Here is a 20837-nt window from a genome sequence, read left to right as displayed (position 1 = left end):
AGATGGACAGTATTCAATTTGTCTTTGTATCTATGTGGGGGAAATCAGTTTAGATGTGCACCTTTAAAGGACTGTGTGGGTTTTATGACGACACTAATCATGGCATTAAAAGCAACATGTTTCTTTCACTGTGCTGTACAGATCTTTCAGGTCACAACAAGTTCAGCAGGTCTGTCGAACAAGAATGTACGACATGCAGTGTTCCCTCACCCTGCACAAGGAATGTGAAAATAATAAAATATTAAAGTATTAATTGGAAAACTGCACGCAACAAAGCAGTAGATACTTTCTTAACTATGTGTTACATCTCACTGCACAAAAAGTCTTAATGTCTTAGGAAAAATCACAGACTTAAAACCATGCCGTTCTAACATCAAAAGTCTTTTAAAAAACATAATTAAATCCTACATTACTAGTTGTCTTTTCATCCTAATCTATCTGGAATCACTGAAATCTGTTTGCCTTGTCTTTTCAATGGCCACATGTCTTTATTTGTCAACCAGGCCTGACCTTTTCTTTTCTTTCATGCTTACTTGGTAAGAAGCTTGAATTACTGAATTCAGACAACTTAAAAAGGCAACATCAACATTTCAAACTTTGAGTCTGAAAGTAGGCCTACTCAAGGCTCTTTCAGAAACATAAACATAACATGTGCTTGAATAAAGGTTTTTCTTTTTATCAGTGTCAAAGTGCCTTACAGTACACTGATATTATCCCTCTCAAGAATTCTATAACAAATGTACAAAATTATGTTTATTGTTGCCCACAGGGCACATTCGTAAATGATGACATCATTCGTAAGCAATGAGCAATACTTTTTTAGTTTTTGAGTGTTAAAATAAACCAATATGTTGTATTCAAAGTAAGCAGTACAAGTGTGAGCAGTATTTCTACTGTAGATTTCACACTGACAGGGAAAAATACCAAAATATGTATTTTAAATAAGTGTTTTAATTATAGTTTTGAGCTGGCTTTGACTTGCAAAGCTGTACAACATACGTAGGACAGACACATTAAATTCATCAAATTACTTAATATTGATTGTGTGTGCAACATATTCCCTGAGACAAACAAATCATTATAAGTGTGTATCTGTAAATTTCTCTGGTACAAATAAGCAATGCAAGGAAATGGCAGCGTAAATCATACTAGAGAAAAATTAAAAACAGTGAGTGGACAGACTCACGGGTAGCAGGGGAAGAATGTGACTTAGTGTGACCGTAAGTGTTCCCACAATGTATCACCATATATAACTTGTAGTTTCAGCTACTACCTTGTAATACTACTATATCTTAATATAGTCACATGGATTTATGTGACCTTTCACGATACAATGTTTGTATATTTAAAATTGTTGTTGACATCTATTTTCACAGTCTTATCAGAGGCAGAATTGTAGAGACATGAAAACTTACAGATGCCCACTACTCCTGCACACACATTCAAACCCGTTCATGCAAAGACCCAGACCAGGTCTACAATAAACAGATGCTGTAGTCAAACTTGTAAAACCTTCACAATGTTAAAGATACAACACATGGTTTACAATTGGCACTGATACAACAGTTAAAAGCACCCAGTCCCACACAAGCTCCTATTTTTGACAAAAACCAGGAAATTCATCCCATTCATTTTTAGAGCCAACGGTTGACTATCTTGGGTCATCACTCCCTGCACTAGAACTCAGCAGTGATCATGCTGGTGTTGATGCTTGTGATTGCAGTGCTTGTTGTGAATGTGATCCAGTTCCAGCAGTTTCAGCATCTCCTGTATAGCGGCCTGAAGAGCTCTGCCCAGGTGCTGGCTGCTGTATGGTTTTCCAAGTGGAGGCACATGGATGAAGGCAGAGTGGCCGTGCCCCAGGTACAGAGAGGTGTAGTAGGTGTAGTCACACAGATACCTGCCGAGGATGTCCGGTTATGTAAAGTCTGTATTATCACATTCCTACTTTGCCAAACAGGCGTAAGCGTTAAAGTGGTATGCACAAAGGCTATGAGCCAACTTCCCGAAACAGTAAAGGCTGTTAAGACTGCAAGACATTTCAAAACGAGTCATAAGACAATCTTAATTATCGTGCACATTTGCAAGTCAGTGTGAAACCTTCTGTCTACTCGTAACCGTATAGGCCTGGATCTGTATGAGTGAAAACCATAAACGTATTGCATATTTAAAAATAGAATAAAGTAAACAGACCGCTTTAAATGTTTTCATTACAAGTACAATTGTATGGTCCCATGCCAAACAGGCATGAACATAGAAGCTATGCAACGTTTAATTGGCTGACTATAGAGAATCAGGTTATCATTTACTGGATTATACTAATATATTTCCCTGTTTAGAGAATAAAATAACAACACTACTGTTTTTACTGATCATGTGGTTTTTCCACAGACTTAATTTAATCAACTTATTTATTTATTGTATTTCCTTTCTGTTTTTCATTATAAAATACAAGTCAAAAAACAATACAAGATACCATTTTAGTTTGAGACCAACAAGTCTTTTCACAGCAGACATTTTGACATGAAAATATTAAAATTAACGACGGTTGAATTCCATTCAGCTGCTTTAATTTTTAGGGACATTTTCTCACGAGCAATGTTGACATGTCATTGCAGGGTAAACACAGGTGTAATTATAACCGCAATTAATTCCACGGCCCTGGTATTGTGCTCGCTGTCTCACTGTCATGGCATACTTGTACACTTAACTAAAGAATCAACATCACTAATGTTATTAGTAACCCCTGTGCTTTTCCTACTGGGACAAGTAGAGTGTGTGCGTGTGTAAATCATATCACTTACCGTCCAGCATCCTTAGATACAGAAACAGTAACCCCGAGGTCAGAGTCATTGACCCTTTCGCAGACTGTATCCATGTCCAGGACAGAGTGTATGCAGTCAGGGCCGCTGTCCATGCAGCACTGGGAAGCTGGGCAGAAGCTGCAGTTGTCCAGGCGCGTGTAACCCTTGTTGTGGCCGCACTGCTCCAAAGTGACAGTGGTGGCTAACCCAGAAACACCGACATGGACCATCAGCTGCTCACAAGACCCCAAAATACATTGCTTTTTATTGATTGAAAAATGGATTTCCCATGTACAGTATTATGTATTATATTGAATACCTGTGGCTGGTGTTCTTTCCACAGAGATGGCAGCAGGCGCTGAACAGCGTGGTATTCAACAGGAACCTCACACACATGAAGGTCTACTGCTTCACCCAGCCCCAATCGCTCCAGTTCCTGAGCACAGGAAACATATTCATTAAGATTGCAGTCTTAAAGGGGTTTAAATGCCCAAAATGAAACAACATTACAACCCAATAAATGGGTGAGGATTTGTTTGTGCATAACTCCCCACTTTAAGTGCATTTTGTTAACTATGAAATATACTTCCCGATTTAAATGCCATATTTAGATAAAAGTCCTTAACTGGCACCTTTGTTAAAAATGGACAACCTGAATACTGATTACCTGTACTGCCACCCAGCTGGAGTTCACTGCATGCTTTCCAAAAGGCTCAAACCCTACATAGAAAAGAGCGGCAAAATGATTGTTCACTGCAGTAAAGAGACACAGTGCAGCTATAATAAAGTCAGTGAAGATGCTTATCTCATTTGGACTTAGGTGATATGGGTGAATGTAAAAAATAAAAAAGGACTCTTATTTCAAAGTCCAAAGGTTGCAAGTTAAACATTAATTGTAGTAGCAGAGGCACATCATTATTTCTTTCTCGCAGATAAGCAGCAAAAAAAGATTACATATATTGTTATTCAGTCTCCTCCTGATGCAAATCGTTGTTTCCTTATGTAAAACCAGCACATAAAAAACATTCTGACAGCAGCATTACTCTCTACAAAACATCAGTGTCATTACATATGTACAATATGAACACAACCATTAAAGTGCAGCTCAGACACAACTAAGAGCTGCAACAGCACTGCATTGACAATAAAGAAATCCTTGAAGACACATTTGTCTTGTCCTGCTCTCACCAATCAAAACCTCTCACCTGTTACTATTACTTTCTTTTTATTGGCCATTGTCCACGGTTGTTGTGACAAGAATTGTCATTGATGTATAAAAAGGGGATCAAATATCCCAAGCAAGAATCCCAGGATTGTCTATGCTTGCTGCTGTTTTCTTCTGGCTCAGAGCTTAAAGGAAGTGACACACCAGGTCTGGATGGAGCATACTGCCACCTACAGGATGGGCGTGCAATCGTCAACAGCAGTTCATCATAGAGCAAAACCTTTGGCTAAGAATTGAAAAAAAAAAGGAACAAAGGAATTTGTATGTCTTCAACATGCAGCACAAGACATTTTTTGGAAAGAAGACAGGAGAGAATGAAACCTGATCCTTGTAATCCAACTCTTTTAATGAAATAGAATGTAATTCAAGACATGTGTCTGCTGAAAATGAAAACCAAGCATCTGCACTGCATTCACAGATTAAAGGTTAGAGAAGGCGTATTGTGAGTGGCCATCTGAAGTCAATGTAAAACCACCTCCCCGGCATCAATAAGAATCGTTGATACAGCCTAAGCATTTAACCGCCAACCAGCTGCTCCAGTTGAGCTGCTTAGTGGTTTTACTGGTTGGCTCCCAGGTGTGAATGTATCCAGTGTAACGACGTGAGAGTGACACAGGGCGTTGCTGAACATGCAAGCCCTGTGAGCCTACCCCAGGGTAGTTAAAGTCAAAGGACACTTCTCTTGCTGAGGGAGGGAAGTTGTATCTTACACAACCTTTGACACACTCCATTACCTGAGTTTAGAGGACTAACCTTCTTCCCAGTTTGTTGTCATGAAGGCAGAGCTAATCTAGTAGCACCTAACAGACACTTTTTTCATTTCCAGTGCCGTCCACACCCTTGTTGTGAAATGACTCACACATTCTGGACACTGCACCCTATGTGGCTCCAAACTGGCACACTGAAGAAAATATGCTCTCCATAGAGTGGAGATTATTCTTTTCTTGCAAGAGTCTTTTGTGGTTAATGTCGCAAACAAATGTCTCACATTCATGCCTCTACGGTTACAGAATCAGCATTGATTTCTGCCTCTGAAGCACATCACACAAACACTATAACACCTCCACCAATCACCTACACAACCTGCACTGCAGTTGCGCCCCCTCTATTTCCTCAACCCGTTCACCTTCCTTTCTCCATCTCGCCTGCGTCACTTGCTATGTCAGTGTTGCCATGGAAACTAATGATGCCCCCTCTGCTCCGTGGTGCTGATGCAGACAGTCTGCTGACGTCCTCACTGTGTTTGGGCGGAATAACAATATTCTAGTTTCCACACATTGCCAGGGCCTTACACAACGTATACTGGATGTATGAAATATATATTTGTCTCTTTGAATTTCTTTCTATGCTTTATTATATTCTACTATTTTCAGTTCTGCTCTATTCCATCATATAATGTCCTATTATGTAATGGTTTGAACCTATTCTTTTTCTATTCTGTTCTATTCTATTTTCTAGCATTTCATTACATTCTCTTTTTAAAATGCTCTACTATATAATGTATAATGTTGTTTTGTAATATTCAGTTTGTATTCTATCCTATTCTTATTGTATTTTAATTAATATGTGCACTCTATTTTAGAATGTTATATTTCTTCTCTTGTAGTAATTTATTTCAGATTTTTATTAGAAGGAATGCATAGGTTTAAATTCCTGAGATTTCATAGCCTTGTCCTTCATCATTGTGAAAATAAAATCTTTGCACTTACTGTATTATGGAACAAATTGTATAAGTGAAGACACTGACATAGCGCAAGATCAGCCATTTAACCAATTTCCTCATGATACTTTCAATCATAGAAAACACATGGTTTCCTCATTCTACTGTCACTGTTTCCTTCCTTTTTTCGAGAGTTCCCCAGAAACACTTTCAGAGCACTTAGACGTTGTATCACCTCATTTTATTCTCTTGGTCGTGCGGGCTGAATGTGACCATTGATCCTAAAGAGCTGGAGCAAGAGACGTTCGCATTAGTGTTGGAAGGCTGAGGAAGTGGAATAAAAATATGAATTCAGTTTTCAACTGGATACTTTAAGACCAATATATGTCTTGCTCCGGATCCTAGAGCCTAGTTTTATGGAATAGTCGGCTCCAAGATTATACTTAACTTCTGTGTTAAACGTATGTAATCAAATCCAACATTGTCTCAAGCTGATTATCATACTCTATAATATTCTTCAAGTCTTTTAAAATGTCTTTGGTTGAAGTAATACTTTCTCTCTGTTCTTTTCTCGGCCCTCGCCTCTTACACCTTCCCCGCCCAGTCTCTGCACTCTTTTGGCGACCCTGAGCTTTTTTATGCTATGACATCAAACCACAATGCATTGCACTGTTTGTAGTTTACCTAGAGTCTCCATGGCAATAAAGACCGGTTCGGCCCCTTATTCAAATTAAACCGGAAACCAACGTCATTTTGGGCCAATCTCCGCGCTCTGGAGTGACATAATGGAATTTTTAGGGCTAGAAAGCGAGCGAGGTCTGGCGCTGCGCATAGCAGTCGTGCCATCGGGAAAAGACAATATCGTCCGCGCGCTGAAGAGACACATCAGAGCCCCTCAGGCACAACAGCACAAGTGGTCGTATGATAGCGTGACTGATACGCAAGAAGAGGAAGAGGAAGCAGGATCGCGGAAGAATAAGGATCAGCTGATTTCCTCCTGTTTGGATGGGATTGCTGAAAGAGCATTAATGCGTAACGCGCAACACTCCCTCATGTGAGGGTGTAGAATGGAAACTACCCTCTACCTAGGCACCGTGAACACTCCGAGGGTCTCCAGCATCTATTCCCAGAGCACGATGATGAAGAAGGACATTAATCTGAACCTGGACGCCCACAACCCCGAGCTCAAATCAAACCCGCTCCGGGACACCGACGGACTCCTCAATTCCCCGGACTTGGGACTCTTGAAACTAACCTCTCCAGACCTGGAGCGCCTTATCATCCAGTCCAACGGTTTGGTCACCAGCGGCAACCCGGCCTCCCAGTTCCTCTACCCGAAGTCCGCCAGTGACGAGCAGGAGTTCGCGGAAGGTTTCGTCAAGGCGCTGGAGGATCTTCACAAGCAGAATCAGCTGAACGAAGCGGGGTGCGTCTCCGTGGACAGACTGGAGCTTCTCGGATCAGTCAACGCAGTCGGCTCCGGCGGGCTTCAGACAACAGACCTTCCTGTTTACACCACTCTGAACGGCTATGCGGCCAGTCCGCTCGGAGCCGCCTCCATCAACTACTCCACGGACACCATCCCCTTCCCGCCTCCTCCGTCTCATCTGGCCAGCGCGCAGCAACAGGCGGCTCTGTCACGACTCCAGTCTGCCGGGTTGGTGAAGGACGAGCCTCAGACTGTACCAGACATGCAGTGCTTCGGGGACAGCCCGCCTCTGTCTCCCATTGACATGGACAACCAGGAGCGCATCAAGGCGGAGAGGAAAAAGCTGCGGAACAGGATAGCCGCCTCCAAATGCCGCAAGAGAAAACTGGAGAGGATCTCTCGGCTGGAGGACAAGGTCAAGAACCTGAAGACGCAAAATACAGAGCTGGCCTCCACAGCCAGCGTCCTCAGGGAGCAAGTAGCCCAGCTGAAGCAGAAGGTGATGACCCATGTCAGCAGCGGATGTCAGCTTTTACCAAACCAGGTTCAGGCTTACTAAATCTCAGTAATGGAGCTCTTCATGGATGTTTTATACGATGATGCAGGCGTGTATAAAGCGGGACATTTGTAGCACAGAATCCTTATCAGAGAATTCATATGAGGCCATTGTAATTGCAGCCTCCAGAACATGCCTGTAGCTGAGGAACAGAATACATGTGCACACCTTGAGAGCTACACGTCTACTGGAATAATGACAGGTTAACCAGCTGCAGCCTCTTCTGATTCATGAAAATCTGGCAGTGTTACACAGCAAACAGACTTATTTTATTGCCCTAATTTTTTGGGAAGCCATGTAGCAAACTGCTATAAAGTGGACTGGTGTGGGATGGCGTTTATATGTAAGCTGGACAATCTCAAGACGAGTGCAACCAAACACCAGGGTGTCACCAAGTGCTGTGACCCAATGTGTAATATAATGCCTTACTTGTTTACAAGCACTTAGCGATGACAAATATATATTTTATTTACTGAAACATTTCTTATTTTACATATGGTCTTACTTCTCGTTGTTTTATCCTTTTCTTTCATTGCAAAAATGAACACTGCATGTCTTGTCGTTTTCGTGTAGTAACTATTGTATTTTTCATTATGGTGGCTGCTGTGTAGTTCTTCAGTCACAACACTTCCATGAATGTATGTCTACGTGCTGAGAAAACCTATCTATCCATCTGTAATGGACTCTCAAGTCTCTACCTGACATTTATTAAATTCACTACATTATTAAAGCTCACGTGTTCAGTTTCTTACTAAGAATGGGAGGCTCTGCTTGAGTTATTACCTAAAAGGAACATTTGCAAGAATAGTGAATACATTCATACCTTTGCATGTGTCTTATCTGTTACAGTTGACACTGTGGGTGTTTTAAGTGCAGGGGAAAGCTGAACCAAACCATAGATGGTCAAACAACTCTGAGGGTAGAAAACAAGACATTGTTGCAGCGTTATGCCCTCTGCTGGGCACATTACAACATACTATAAACTATTTTCTGAAACATCACGTGCACTAAATTGGTGACTTTTGGGAATAATTGTTGAACCAACGTAAAAACTTCAGCTTTTAGAATTTGTTTATTGATTCCTTATTTTAGCAAATCTGGCATTACAGAATTACAGCACAAGTCACACAACTAATACCCGACAGGCAGAAAATTCCTATTTACAAGAGTTCTTTATGGGAGGGAAGAAGAAGAGAGGAGTTGAACAGGATCGAGAAGTGTTCCTAGGTCACTGGCAAGTTTACAGCTGTAGCATAACACAATAAATAAAGTAACAAAAATCAACAAACGTCAAAAGTGAACCACTGCAGTAAGAATCAGCGTTTTAACAAAGTGTTCAGAGTATTCACTTTACTTCCTAAACAGTTTCCTGTACAGCTCTTGCACAGAGGAAAACCTTACCACATGTTAGTGCAAGTCTCACAAAAGTCAAACAATTTTCTTTGACATGTTTTCAGCAAAAGAACAATTGTTAAGACTGCCTTTACAGAACCTGTACATTCGCACACCCACGTACAGTAAGAACATTACACACCTTCAGCAGCTCATATTTGGGTGTGGAGAGAAATGACTCCTATTGCTCCGAGAGAACACTCTGCTTTTACACTACCCAGTCTTGGAAGTTACATAACCGATATCAAAAGACAAACAAACTTCTCACTAAAGCTGCGCTGATATAAGAGATTCTTAAACTGGAAACTTTTAATGTACCTCTCAATGAAGCATCTTAAGCTTTATATTCACTGTAAACACAAATACATTTTAATGTCAAAGCTGGGAGAGTTCAAGCAATTGAATACTATTGAACATCTCCTTTAAAAGTACAGTGCAGACGGCAATGCATAATCTAGGAAGAACATTATCTCAAAAGTAAATGAAGTTATAAACAATACAAAATAAATAAGCTTTATTTTAAAATAACTTAAAATATTGAAAATATTTCCACATGCCTTGCATGACTTACATTAGGTTTTGTACTGTATTACACGAGCAGACAAATCTCAAACCGTTGCATCAGAGAGAGAACTCACAATTTGACATTTAACATGCTTAAAAACACAAGGTTCCTCCATAACGTAGACATGAAAATATCTTCCACCATGACATAAGTGACTATCTGAAGTTGATGGAGAGGTCTGTGGTATAACAGTGCTCACACTGAATCACATGCCTATCTAGTGAGAGCATGTTGCACATTGGATGCAGTGAATGAAAGTTGACACAATGAGAATGGGATTGTGGTTTTAACATGTGAAACCTTTAGCCCCATTTGGTACCTCCAAGTCCTGATACAGTAGGACAGTTTAAATTCAGACAGCAACTCATACAAATATCCACCTGACCAACCAGAATCGGTTAAAAACATCATGCGCCTTTCACTAAAGCACAGGTAGGAACCAATATCCTAAATCATGATTGTATAATATATATATATATATATATATATATATATATATATATATTTTTTTTTTTTTTTTTAATGCATATCTATTGATGTTTAAACATTTATACTCTCTTCTTAATGTGGTGAGACATCCTTTCTATTTTGTAGAATGTCTTAAAATATTTTAAATTGATTTTGTCAAATGTCTTAAAAAATGGTTACAAAAATAATTTTAAAAAGACCGACACTGCCATCCAATTTCGCTAAAATAATAATATATATTTTTTTTTAAATCGAGGAAAGGGGCCAAAAATGAATAATAATACTAATAACTTGACCAGCAAACATATATTCATGACCTTTGCTATTCTTACATTATTGCTAAAATTAAAAGAATGATCCCGTCAAATGGACATCAAACTTGGACTATAACTAAACTTAATCACAACACTGACAAGGGCCAGTGATTTCACAAGCTCAAAACCACACCCACAAAAAAGAAAAAAAAATTAAAAATAGTAGCAAACCTATATTTCCAATGGGACTGAAAGTAAAACATTTGTATGCATTTAGGTTTGAGACGTTACTGCCGAGTGGGGCCTGTGATTGGAGGATCCACATCCTGTTATAGTATAACCCAATTGCAGACACGTCAACAAGGAATGATTGAGTTTCAGCCTTCACTGGCCTCTTATAAGTCTGTTAAGATAAATATCGTGTGTGTGTGTGTGTGTGTGTGTGTGTGTGTGTGTGTGTGTGTGTGTGTGTGTGTGTGTGTGTGTGTGTGTGTGAAATCGTGTTCAAGTTTGAAAAGAAGATGAGTTGGGATTGTACCTCTGTTAATTATTCTCCACCCCTCTAACTAAGGTAGAACCATCACATACTCTCTGTGCCACTTATGTGGGTTCATGTGGAGAATGCTCTTTGTGTAGAGAGAGGGGAGGAGAGTAGAAGCAGTCAGGCTGCGTTTCTCTGTTTTGCAGTGTTTGTGTGTAATACCTGTGTATATGAGAAAGAGAAAGAAAGTGAGAGACAAACCGAAAGAAAAGTTGTGTGGGTTTTAGGACAGCAGAGTGTGTGTGTGTGTGTGTGTGTGTGTGTGTGTGTGTGTGTGTGTGTGGTCATGTTTAGCAAGCACAATCCTGATGGGACCTTTGTGGCTGCTCGTTGAGCTGCGGTCCCGGTTTAGAACCAGTAACAGTCGGGTCGTTGTTGTCCAGACTGTCTGACATCCTCTCACAGATGATGTCCACCAGCCGTTCGAAGGTCTGCTTCACGTTAATATTATCTTTAGCACTTGCTTCGAAGTGTTCAAAACCTGCGGGCGGGGTAGGAGAGACACAGAAAGGCTATGGTTACGCTTATTGTTCAGATGTGAGGCTTACCCAGTTAATCCACTTATCTCACCATGTTGGGACACATCGAGGCGACGGTCAGACAGGCAGCTCAAACCTCAACAATTTCCCCAAGTATTTTGTAAATTAAAGCTATTCATAAATTAATCTTTTCAGATCATACTTAAACCTCTTTTATAGGTGGTTTGAAATTAAGTCCAATTACTGTTAAGTTGCATGCGATACTATGACTCAGTCTGACCACTCGGATCACACTCCCAGAGTGATATGCTTTTGATGTTACATGCTCCAACAGGAAGAGAAGAAAGCTAGCTTGACTAAGCTCAGCTCTCCTGTGTGCCTCTGGAAGTTGCCTTACAAAGACTGAAGTGTTGATAGTCAGACCTATGTTCAAATTAAACATGATGACATACAGTATGCCAACTATAGAAAGGGATATTTGTTGACAAAACACAACCTCTGAAATAAACAAAAGTGCCCCTGTCCAAAAAGAACCCAAATATTGTGAATTTTACTAATGTTTAAATATATATATATGAAAATTATTATATGGTCACGATTACATATCATTTTAATTAATAATCAATGAATGCACCCAGGATAGAGTATAGTGGCAAAGCAACAGAGCCATGTCATCTAGTTTTTACTCGGACCAGCTGACTTACCCAGCTGCTCTGACAGCTGTCTGCCCCTCTCTGAGGCCACCACTCGTTCATCATCCATATCACACTTGTTCCCCACCAAGAGGACCTGGGCATTGTCCCATGAGTACGTCTTGATCTGGGTCGACCTGCAGATACAGCACAGAGTGTTTAGCCATATTGTCTTAGAGGCTAAAGTAGTTTTAGAAAGCATCGACTCAACACACATGCTTTTGCTGCTGAGAAAAGACAAATGTATCTTTTTTTACAACCATCATTCCTGTTTGTTAAATTCACATTTTAATCATCAACTTAATTTTGAAGTATGAGAAAGTGTCAAAGCCATTGGTGATAGCTTCAAAAGAGTAACCATGATAACATAACACAAGTCACCAGATATGTTTCTTATGCTACATTCACACTTTTTCGCGCGAGTTTACTTGCTCGACTATGTGGTTGATCGCTTCAGTCACTTTTTCGCAGTTTGCAGTTTGATCCAGTAACGGCAGGACGGCAGTGATGATGGGCGGAGCATCTCAACGGTGATTGGCTTTTGCAACTCAGCGTCACGCAAATTTTTCGCAACTCGCCGTGTTATTCGTGTCATTCGCGCCGCCCGCTGGAAATTTGCATTGTTTGCAACCATTCGCGTATGTGCATGTAATCTACTCACACGAAAATTTCGCAACGCTTTTGGTGTGAACGCAGCATTACAAGTCAAGTTCAACACAATTATATAAACCACTAATTTGGAAAAGAAAACAAAGTTGAACGTTAAAAATGTTTCTAAATTATCTGATGCAAACATCTTATCTTCTTAGTTACTTTTTGATTTAAGTTTGACCGACATGACTTTCAGTTGCAGTTTGACAGCACCAGATGATGATTAACAGCTCTTTCATCGGTCATTTCACGTGCAGTTGAAACATAACTGGGTATAATGCAGCACTCGTTGGAAACGTGTTCTCCTGACTACTCGTCTTGTTGCCCCATCCACTGTGTCTAGTCCCAGAAAACCCAGATCTCAGAAATTCAGCAGGTTGGCAAATCGTGCTCACAATAAAGAGAAAGCTCAGTGAAATTCAAGAAATAAGATTGTAGGTTCCTAAGCATACTCAGGTGTCACTCACCAGTCTTGAACGGCGTTGAAGGACTCCTCGTTGGTGATGTCATACATGAGGATGAATCCCATGGCTCCCCTGTAGTAAGCTGTGGTGATTGTCCTGTAGCGCTCCTGGCCAGCAGTGTCCTACACAAATACAATCATTTTTAATTGACACATTTTTTTTTTTTTTTCACACACACACACACACACACACACACACACACACACACACACACACACACACACACACACACACACACACACACACACACACACTTCCATGTAGGATTAAATCAATTTGGGGATTTATTTTTTTTGTCTTTTTGTGCAGATCATCGTCACCCAGCACCTGCAAAGGATTTATGCCTTATGCACGTGCGTCGTGATTATTGTGGAGGTTTAACATTAAGCCAAACTCCCATGGCCATGAGGCATTCCTCTGCTGTAATAAGCAATTGGTCTCAGGGTCAGGCTTTATGGCTCGTGTTAAGAAAACTTCAAGGATATTGTCATGACACAGCAGACGAAATGAGTCTGGGGACAGCTGGTAATCATTAGAGACACATGGTAAGAGAAAGCACTTCAGTTACAGATGTGATGGGGCAGCATGAAAAACAAGCAGTCTTACTAAAGACGGTCTGCAGGTAGAAACAAAATGTAATTTATTCTGTTGAATTAAAATGTATTTAGAGCTGCAACAATTAAGCTATTATTGTATTGACGGAATATTAAAATACAATGTTTTTGAGAATGTATTCATTGTTTGAAGCACTTTAAGCAAAAAAGACAAAAACCATCTGGATGCAATTTCTTCAATGTTGGGATTTCAGTGTTTTCTATTTGTAAACTGAATATTTTTAGGTTTTGAAACAAGACATGATGTGATCTTGGACTTTGAGATATTGAAATATAAATCAGCAGATTTTTGGATTATTAAAATAATCGTTAGTTGCGGTCTTATATACTTAATACTGTATTGGGCTAGGGTGTCATTGCTGCATCGTTCTTGGCTACTGTAGAAACATAGCGGTGCAAATAGGACCTGCTCCCTATGTAGACATAAACAGCTCCTTCTGAGGTAATGAAAACACAGCAATTCTTAGTTGTCCTGAATCCTACCTTTAAAAGGAGAGCAGTAGTTCAGGCTGCAATTTCTTAATTTATAGCGATTGAGCTCTCACATACGTCTTAATTCTCTTTCTAATCACAATGTAGGCCTTTTTGGCTCAGAGTGTCACTGTATAATGGAGGGAAATATAAATATGAACTCGGTATCAGCAGATACAAAGAAAACAAGCAATTGCTGCAAGTAGTAATTATATAATGTAAAATAAAGTGTGGCCATAGACTTCACCACATGTTACCCTTCACTTCCTCAGTGGCCAAGACAGCACAGTGGTGCTGAATGCAGAAAGCAGCAATGAACAAAGTAATGTGAGTTTTCAATTCCTTTTCACAACTCTTCAGGAGTTTGTAGTAAAATGTCAGCTACTGTGAAGCAACTGTGATTCATCCTCACCCATATCTGCAGCTTTATCCTCTTGTCATTCCTGTAGATGGTCTTCACCTTGAAGTCGATGCCCACTGTGCTGACAAAGGCTGGCGTGAATGAATCGTCTGCATAGCGGAAAAGGAAGGAAGTCTTTCCTACACTGCTGTTGCCAATGATGAGGATTTTAAACATGTAATCAAAGTTCTGGTCCGAGGACTCCTTCTGTCCATATGTGGCATTTGCAGACGCCATCTATGGGAGGATTGAGATCTCATATTAAATCAGTTACAAGGAAGTTGCTGGAAGAAACAGCATTTAACAAAAGAAAGACCTTATTATAACCCAACACAACACCAACACTACCACAGGTCACAAAAACAACTAGTGTTAAATTAAAGGCTCCCTGCGGTTTCTCAAAAACTACACATTATATAAATCTACAAAGGTAGAGCTGTTGTATTTGATAACATCAGATTAGGTAGTCACTGAATTCACTATTCGGTGTCAACTCCCTGTAGATAAAACGGTTTGAATAAATGAGAAAAATGAAACAACCCTGCCTTTGTGACATGTTATAAAATACTGCCGTTGACGTTTAGGACATGAGACAGATTACCACACCTTTCGACAATTTGCATGTTTTTGTATAATTCCTACAGGACGTGTTTCAATTGGTCTTGATGGAGAAAAAAAAAAAACAGCACATTTAAGAAACATGAAAACCAATGAAAAAGGAAACTACTGGCTTCGAGATAAACAAGACCAATCCCTAATAACACAAAAGACCACTCGTTATTAAAATAGCATAATATAATAAATCTAGCATAATGTCAAAGGTTAAAAGGTGTACAACAAGTCTGAGAAATAAAGACAAGACAGAGAACATGTATCAAGTGGGTCTGTCAGCTGACTCAATAACCACATTTTCTAATTTACTAGACTGGTTTGTTCTCTTACAAACTCATGGAAGACCATCTGAAAACAGATGACAGTGTAAAACAGCCTCCTCATTTAACCCGTGCTGGATTCATCAGTAATTACAGTCTGCTGTGTGATGCCAGATTACACTACCAAACAGTCTCGTGACATTATCAGCCGTCATGCAGCCGTTTCGCCAAGAGGCTGTGTCAATAGCAGCAGCCAATACCCACACACAGCCTTGAGTGTTTCCACTTCGTGTCAATAACACTGGTCGGACGAGGAATGCACACCTCCGCCCCACATAAGATAAGAAGACGGAAGTACCACAGCTTAACAGGCTAAGCATCAGCTAAACTAACTGTCCTCTACCTTAAGACGGCATGAAACCTGTCCGACCATTTATGAATGAATGAGACGATCTCTGTAGTGCCACCTGACAGTTTCTGAACACAACATGCTCCCAATGTAAACGGCCTGAACTAACAGCTACATCCTCATCCACAGTGGAGCTTATCGAGCATTAGCTTGCTCGTGATGTAGAGTTAGCTAACTTAGCTGCTTTAAATTGGCAGTCTGGTTCACGTTAGCTGGAGAAAAAAAGCAGTACACGGCTTTTTATGTCACACATAACTCAGCTGCCACTTATAATACATATCAAACGCTTGGTCAAGACATGAAATTAATACAGTTTCCAAGTTGTAGCCTTTGAAACAACGCATGAATTCCCTTTAACGCGACCACAGCAGACCGTTACCAGTAGTTATGTACAAGCAGCAGCTAGCGGAGCATCCCAGCTAACGTCATGTCAAATGAAGGTTACTCTTCCTTGTTTACGACTACATTTTCTGTCAAAATCCAAGATATGACAAGCGACAAACAATCCAAATAAAATCCGTTACAACTGTGAGGCTTAACTTGGCCCGCGATGACAAATAAGCGCAGCGTTTACCATGAGCCGTGTGTTTGATCCTCGGCTTCCCAGCAACGCCAAGCCCAGAGTCCAGCTTTGCACCTGCAGTAGCTCGTGCGCCTCTTGATTGACAGCCCCGGCATAAGCGGGTACAAACAGAGTGTAAGGATGATAGGCAGGACGATTGACCAATCAGAGAAGAGCACCCGTTCATTCACACAGAGCACTGTACTCACCCTTTCTGCAAATTATTCATAGGTGTTAATTCAGTATTATTTGTGAGAACAAATAATGCATTTAGTAGTTGTTGAGTAAATGGTGAAATACCAGAGAAAAACAGTTCCGTATTGAAGATTGTTATAGTGGTGTGACCAGCAAAATATACTCATTATGAAGAATAGTCCCTTTAGGAGTGTTATTTTATCATCAATATTAGAGTATTATATTATTATTACAGATGCATGTATCAAAACATTAGCATAATTTAAGTGATGAAGTTGGTTGAGTTATTACCACTTATTTTATGTTCCTTGGGTTGTTTAATCTATACATTCCTGATGTGTTTTGTATATAGCCTCCTAATAACTAAGCTATCAGATGAATACTGTTGAATATAAAGACAAGATTGTTACGAGATTACCATTGTGTAATAACAAGAATACTCTGATTTACTATGTTTTATTATTTAGTTTTCTCATAAAAGTAGAGAACAAGACTTCAAAGAGTGAATAGTGTTTCTTTTATTGGCAAGGCATACAGTTCTAGTTGGAGAGAGGGCGAACAGTTTGGATTGTCAAAGCTGTAGTCTTAGTTCATGATCCTTATTCTATTATCTCTAAGAAAGGTAATACTGATCTAGTATGACTTGACGCTGTGTGACTATATTATCTTCACTATGAATCAAACACGTCTCAGATTAGCAGACGACCATGTGATCTGTTCAGATCAGTGGAAACTGAGGAAGACAGGAGATGAGAAATGTTTCAGAAAACTCATACAGAAATCTGTCACTAAACTATTTTTATAACAAAAAAAACATGAAAGTGAGTATTTTTGTTTATGTATCACATTATTTGCAGACAATAAAGTAATGAAACAAGAAGGAAGTTATAGTCAAAATATGTTCTGTGTGACTTTCTACACATCAAGCTATACTAAACCTCAAACTAATAAAAGTCTACTGTTCCATTGTTCCTGACCGAAAATATAGAAATAATAAATAAACTGTACATAAAGAACTGTGAGGAAAATACGCAAAATCAAACAATTAGTGACACGCAGAGAGACAGACTGAATATTCGCATGTTGTGCTCCTTAAGCTGTTAAATAGACCGTAACGTTGAAGGCATCCTTGAGTGTTGGTCTGTTTGGTTCTGTTTATGGCTACAGAAAGGATTGCACATGGTTAATCCAGCATGACAATGAACACATCTATGACCAGAAAAAGAAGGAAAAAAAGTTTGAAAATAAGGCGTCCAAAAACGTTTCAGCTTGTTCACACATTAACACATGATCTACTCTGTTTTATGGCAATACAAAAAAAAGTTTCTCATCAGGCTAAGTTTAGTAAATTCTCCATATGCTCTTCTTTAAATCTTGCAGCCAATGTCATGCAGTTAAACAAAACACATTGTTTGTGCAGTCAATTATAAAAATAACTTCCGTCCCGCCAACATCAGACCTTGAAGAGCTGTAGTGGTCCAGCCCGTGCAATTCAACTCAACCACCAGGCGATTTGCCAACAGAAAAAAATAAAACAGTGAAACAGTCACTATACATGTTCAACTGTAGTGGAAGTGCAGAACTGTAAAAGTACCATAGAAAGTGCTTTGGTTTTTTCTTAGCAAATACATCAAAAAAGTCAACCCGGTCATTCACTCACACACACACACACACACACACACACACACACACACACACACACACACACACACACACACACACACACACACACACACACACACACACACAAAAACACATCATTGTTTTAAGAAAATATCAGTTTCAGTTTCTGTTTGAACAAGAGTTAGAAAAAAAAGGAACAGACATGAGGGATTGGCACACAGGGTGCTACAATCAACCAACTTTATCAGTCACTGATGGAAAGTAGCCAGTGGCAAAATGGAAATTACAGTACGGGTTGTGTCATGCTTGTTTGGCACTTGTTTTGTCATTGACTATGTCCCTGTGAAGAGCAAAATATTGATCAATGAGAGAAAAAAGCTGAAAGAAAATCTGGCATATGAAACTATCTCCTCGATTCTTTACAATCATGCTAACATGTTGTTTTGCAACCCTTGTGCTTCTAACATGGACCTCAAAACTTATCAGTTTAGCGATGTATGCAAGTGAATGTTTCCAGAAACTGCATTTTAGTAGGTGGATGCTGTGTGTAACACAGTATGTAGCAACAATGGATTTCAATGGATACTTTAATGCATTTATAGCAGCACTGCAGCATTTAGTTTTTGCATGATGTCTGTGCTGGTTGCTTGACCGCCATGGACAAGCTTTTTTTTTTATCAACAGCCTCTAATGTGTTCATGTTTTGGCTCAAGCCCTTAAAAACCACAATGAGGGCTACTTATGAACAAAACTGTAAAGTGCTAAACTTGAAGGCAAACTGATAACACGGGTGCCAAATACTAAAAATGCCAAAATGAGTGCCTTGAAATAAAACAACACAAATATAAGAGAAATAAAACAGAAAGATAACTGATATTTTGGGTAGTCCTACAGTTAAATATGTTTTACGTGTATTTTCCATACAGGCCTACGTGAAACCTTGCTAATCATTTACCTCCAATGCCAGAACTTCAGTTCCATGTATCAACACCGGGGGGCACCATGTGCACAGCGCACACTTTGCTTTGGATGTAACTCCTTGACAGTATAACACTTCAGTTTTTTTCGCTGACAATATCATAGTTTAGGATTATAAAATCGGAAATAGTAAGCCTAAAACAACCAAAATTCTTAAAAATAAAATGTTCTGCCAGCCACTTCATTATAGTCATATTTTTCTGAAAGTACTGCTTTTTGCTGCACAATTAAGTGGGCTGTGCAACACCAGCTGAAAGTAGTGCTACTTATACAATAATAATGAAAAATGTCTGCTACATTTAAAGTTTCCTGCATAAAATCATGCATAGCTCCTTCCTGCCATTACTTTGTTTACGCTGCTTTAAAGTCTTCTATTTACTATATCTTCCTTCACCGTATTTCACTGCATGTAGACCGAAATAAAAGATAACAGAATAACAAACAATAAAAATGCAGGCAAAACAGCATCGTCCCTATAAATTGTAAGTTTGGCAAGATGTCTTACAAGAAGTTGTTGTGTTTTCACTAATTTTTCACTCATTCATCACTTCCTCACTTTTTTCACAAAAGAGGAAGACAGTTCCGTCATTTGTTGTTGTAGAGCTTGAGTTGGCTAGTAAAAGATTTGTTGGAAATGTCTCATTGTCTCTGTCGAACTTTACCCACAGTATGTCTGACTGAGAGACAGAGAACACAAAGGACTGGTCAGAAACTCGGTTTCCTGTCCTGTATTAGAACAGTGACTCAGTCTATCTGTCTCTCTCCAGTGGAAATGACTGCTGTGTAAAACTGCAGACTTTCTTAACACCCCTCCCACCCACCTGCACTGCTCACCCCAAGGCTTGCTGTCACCCTATCCGCAGAAACCAGAGTTGGTGGTGCTTGGTTGGAGTGGGAGAAGAGGAGGGACAGAGGAGGCACCACCATTGAGAAAAATAAACAAAAGGCCAAAAGAAATACAACTTTTGACTGATGCTATGTGCCAAGTCTGAAGCGTGGTACTGCAGAGACGCCGTCCTGATCTGTTTCTCTGTCTTCTGCCATATCTTTATCAGATTCTAAAGAAAACGTCCTGACTGAATCAGTCGAGAGCTTTTTGCTGAGCAGGCGAGTCGTAGCAGATACTGCATCAAATCCGCTGCCAGAATCAGTTTTGGAGAGTTCAGACCCCCTACTGCCGCTAAAGCCCTCCTCTTCCTCAGGTGGACTCTCTGTATCAGACTCTCCTTCTTCTTCCAATGTCAGCTCAAACTGGAACTTGTCTGCTGGAACAGAGCCACTGCCCCCACTGAGTGCTGAGGATTCCCCGGCATGGGCTCCTTCCTGCTGGCTCTCTGGGTGTGGCGAGGGGCTGTGGGGGATCATACTCTGGTACCACTCTCTGTTATCCTCCAGTGTGTCCAGGATCTCCTGAGCATCTGGGTGGACGAGGTCGGCCCACGTCTCCCACAGAGGATGAACAATGTAGTCAATGAAACCCACCTGAAAGAGAGATGCAACAAGTGTTTTATATCTAAATAGGCATTTCTCTTT

General features: G+C 40.0%; 4 protein-coding genes across 7 annotated transcripts in view; 1 reads left to right on the top strand and 3 right to left on the bottom strand.

The window, feature by feature from the left end:
• Window positions 1–1683: 1683 nt before the first annotated feature.
• LOC306752791 (pyroglutamyl-peptidase 1-like) lies at window positions 1684–4040 on the bottom strand (the record flags this gene model as incomplete). Its single annotated transcript, XM_079236597.1, has 5 exons — window positions 1684–1900; window positions 2805–3037; window positions 3124–3240; window positions 3472–3524; window positions 4010–4040. The coding sequence occupies 5 exons, from the start codon at window positions 4038–4040 to the stop codon at window positions 1684–1686; spliced, it is 651 nt and encodes a 216-aa protein (XP_079092723.1).
• A 2501-nt stretch (window positions 4041–6541) lies between these two features.
• Window positions 6542–8410, top strand: LOC306739656 (transcription factor JunD-like). Its single transcript, XM_079221694.1, has one exon. It carries the CDS (start codon window positions 6757–6759, stop codon window positions 7675–7677), a length of 921 nt encoding a protein of 306 aa, XP_079077820.1. The 5' UTR covers window positions 6542–6756; the 3' UTR covers window positions 7678–8410.
• Window positions 8411–10227: 1817 nt separating this feature from the next.
• rab3aa (RAB3A, member RAS oncogene family, a) lies at window positions 10228–14902 on the bottom strand (the record flags this gene model as incomplete). The annotated part of the gene is made up of 4 exons (XM_079221751.1): window positions 10228–11375; window positions 12078–12202; window positions 13184–13302; window positions 14678–14902. 4 exons carry the CDS (start codon window positions 14900–14902, stop codon window positions 11185–11187), a joined length of 660 nt encoding a protein of 219 aa, XP_079077877.1. The 3' UTR covers window positions 10228–11184.
• Window positions 14903–17197: 2295 nt separating this feature from the next.
• The window catches only part of pde4ca (phosphodiesterase 4C, cAMP-specific a), a gene marked incomplete at its 5' end in the record, with an annotated part of 50257 nt that continues 46617 nt past the window's right edge, over window positions 17198–20837 (bottom strand). For all 4 annotated transcript variants that reach the window (XM_079221640.1, XM_079221638.1, XM_079221639.1 and 1 more), the window contains one exon: window positions 17198–20786. In XM_079221640.1, the coding sequence (XP_079077766.1) occupies window positions 20280–20786 (507 nt within the window). In that variant the 3' untranslated portion in view covers window positions 17198–20279. The remainder of the gene's footprint in view (window positions 20787–20837) is intronic.

This window comes from Taurulus bubalis (genome assembly GCF_910589615.1).
Source record: "Taurulus bubalis genome assembly, chromosome: 1".
In the NCBI taxonomy this organism is placed as follows: Eukaryota; Metazoa; Chordata; class Actinopteri; order Perciformes; family Cottidae; genus Taurulus; species Taurulus bubalis.
The sequence above is the reverse complement of the archived record's forward strand: the minus strand, read 5'-3'. Positions and strand labels throughout refer to the sequence as shown.

What these genes read in the sequence shown, in the direction of transcription:
- LOC306739656 (XM_079221694.1), top strand. Translation starts at nt 6,757, where the DNA reads ATGGAAACTACCCTCTACCTAGGCACCGTGAACACTCCGAGGGTCTCC.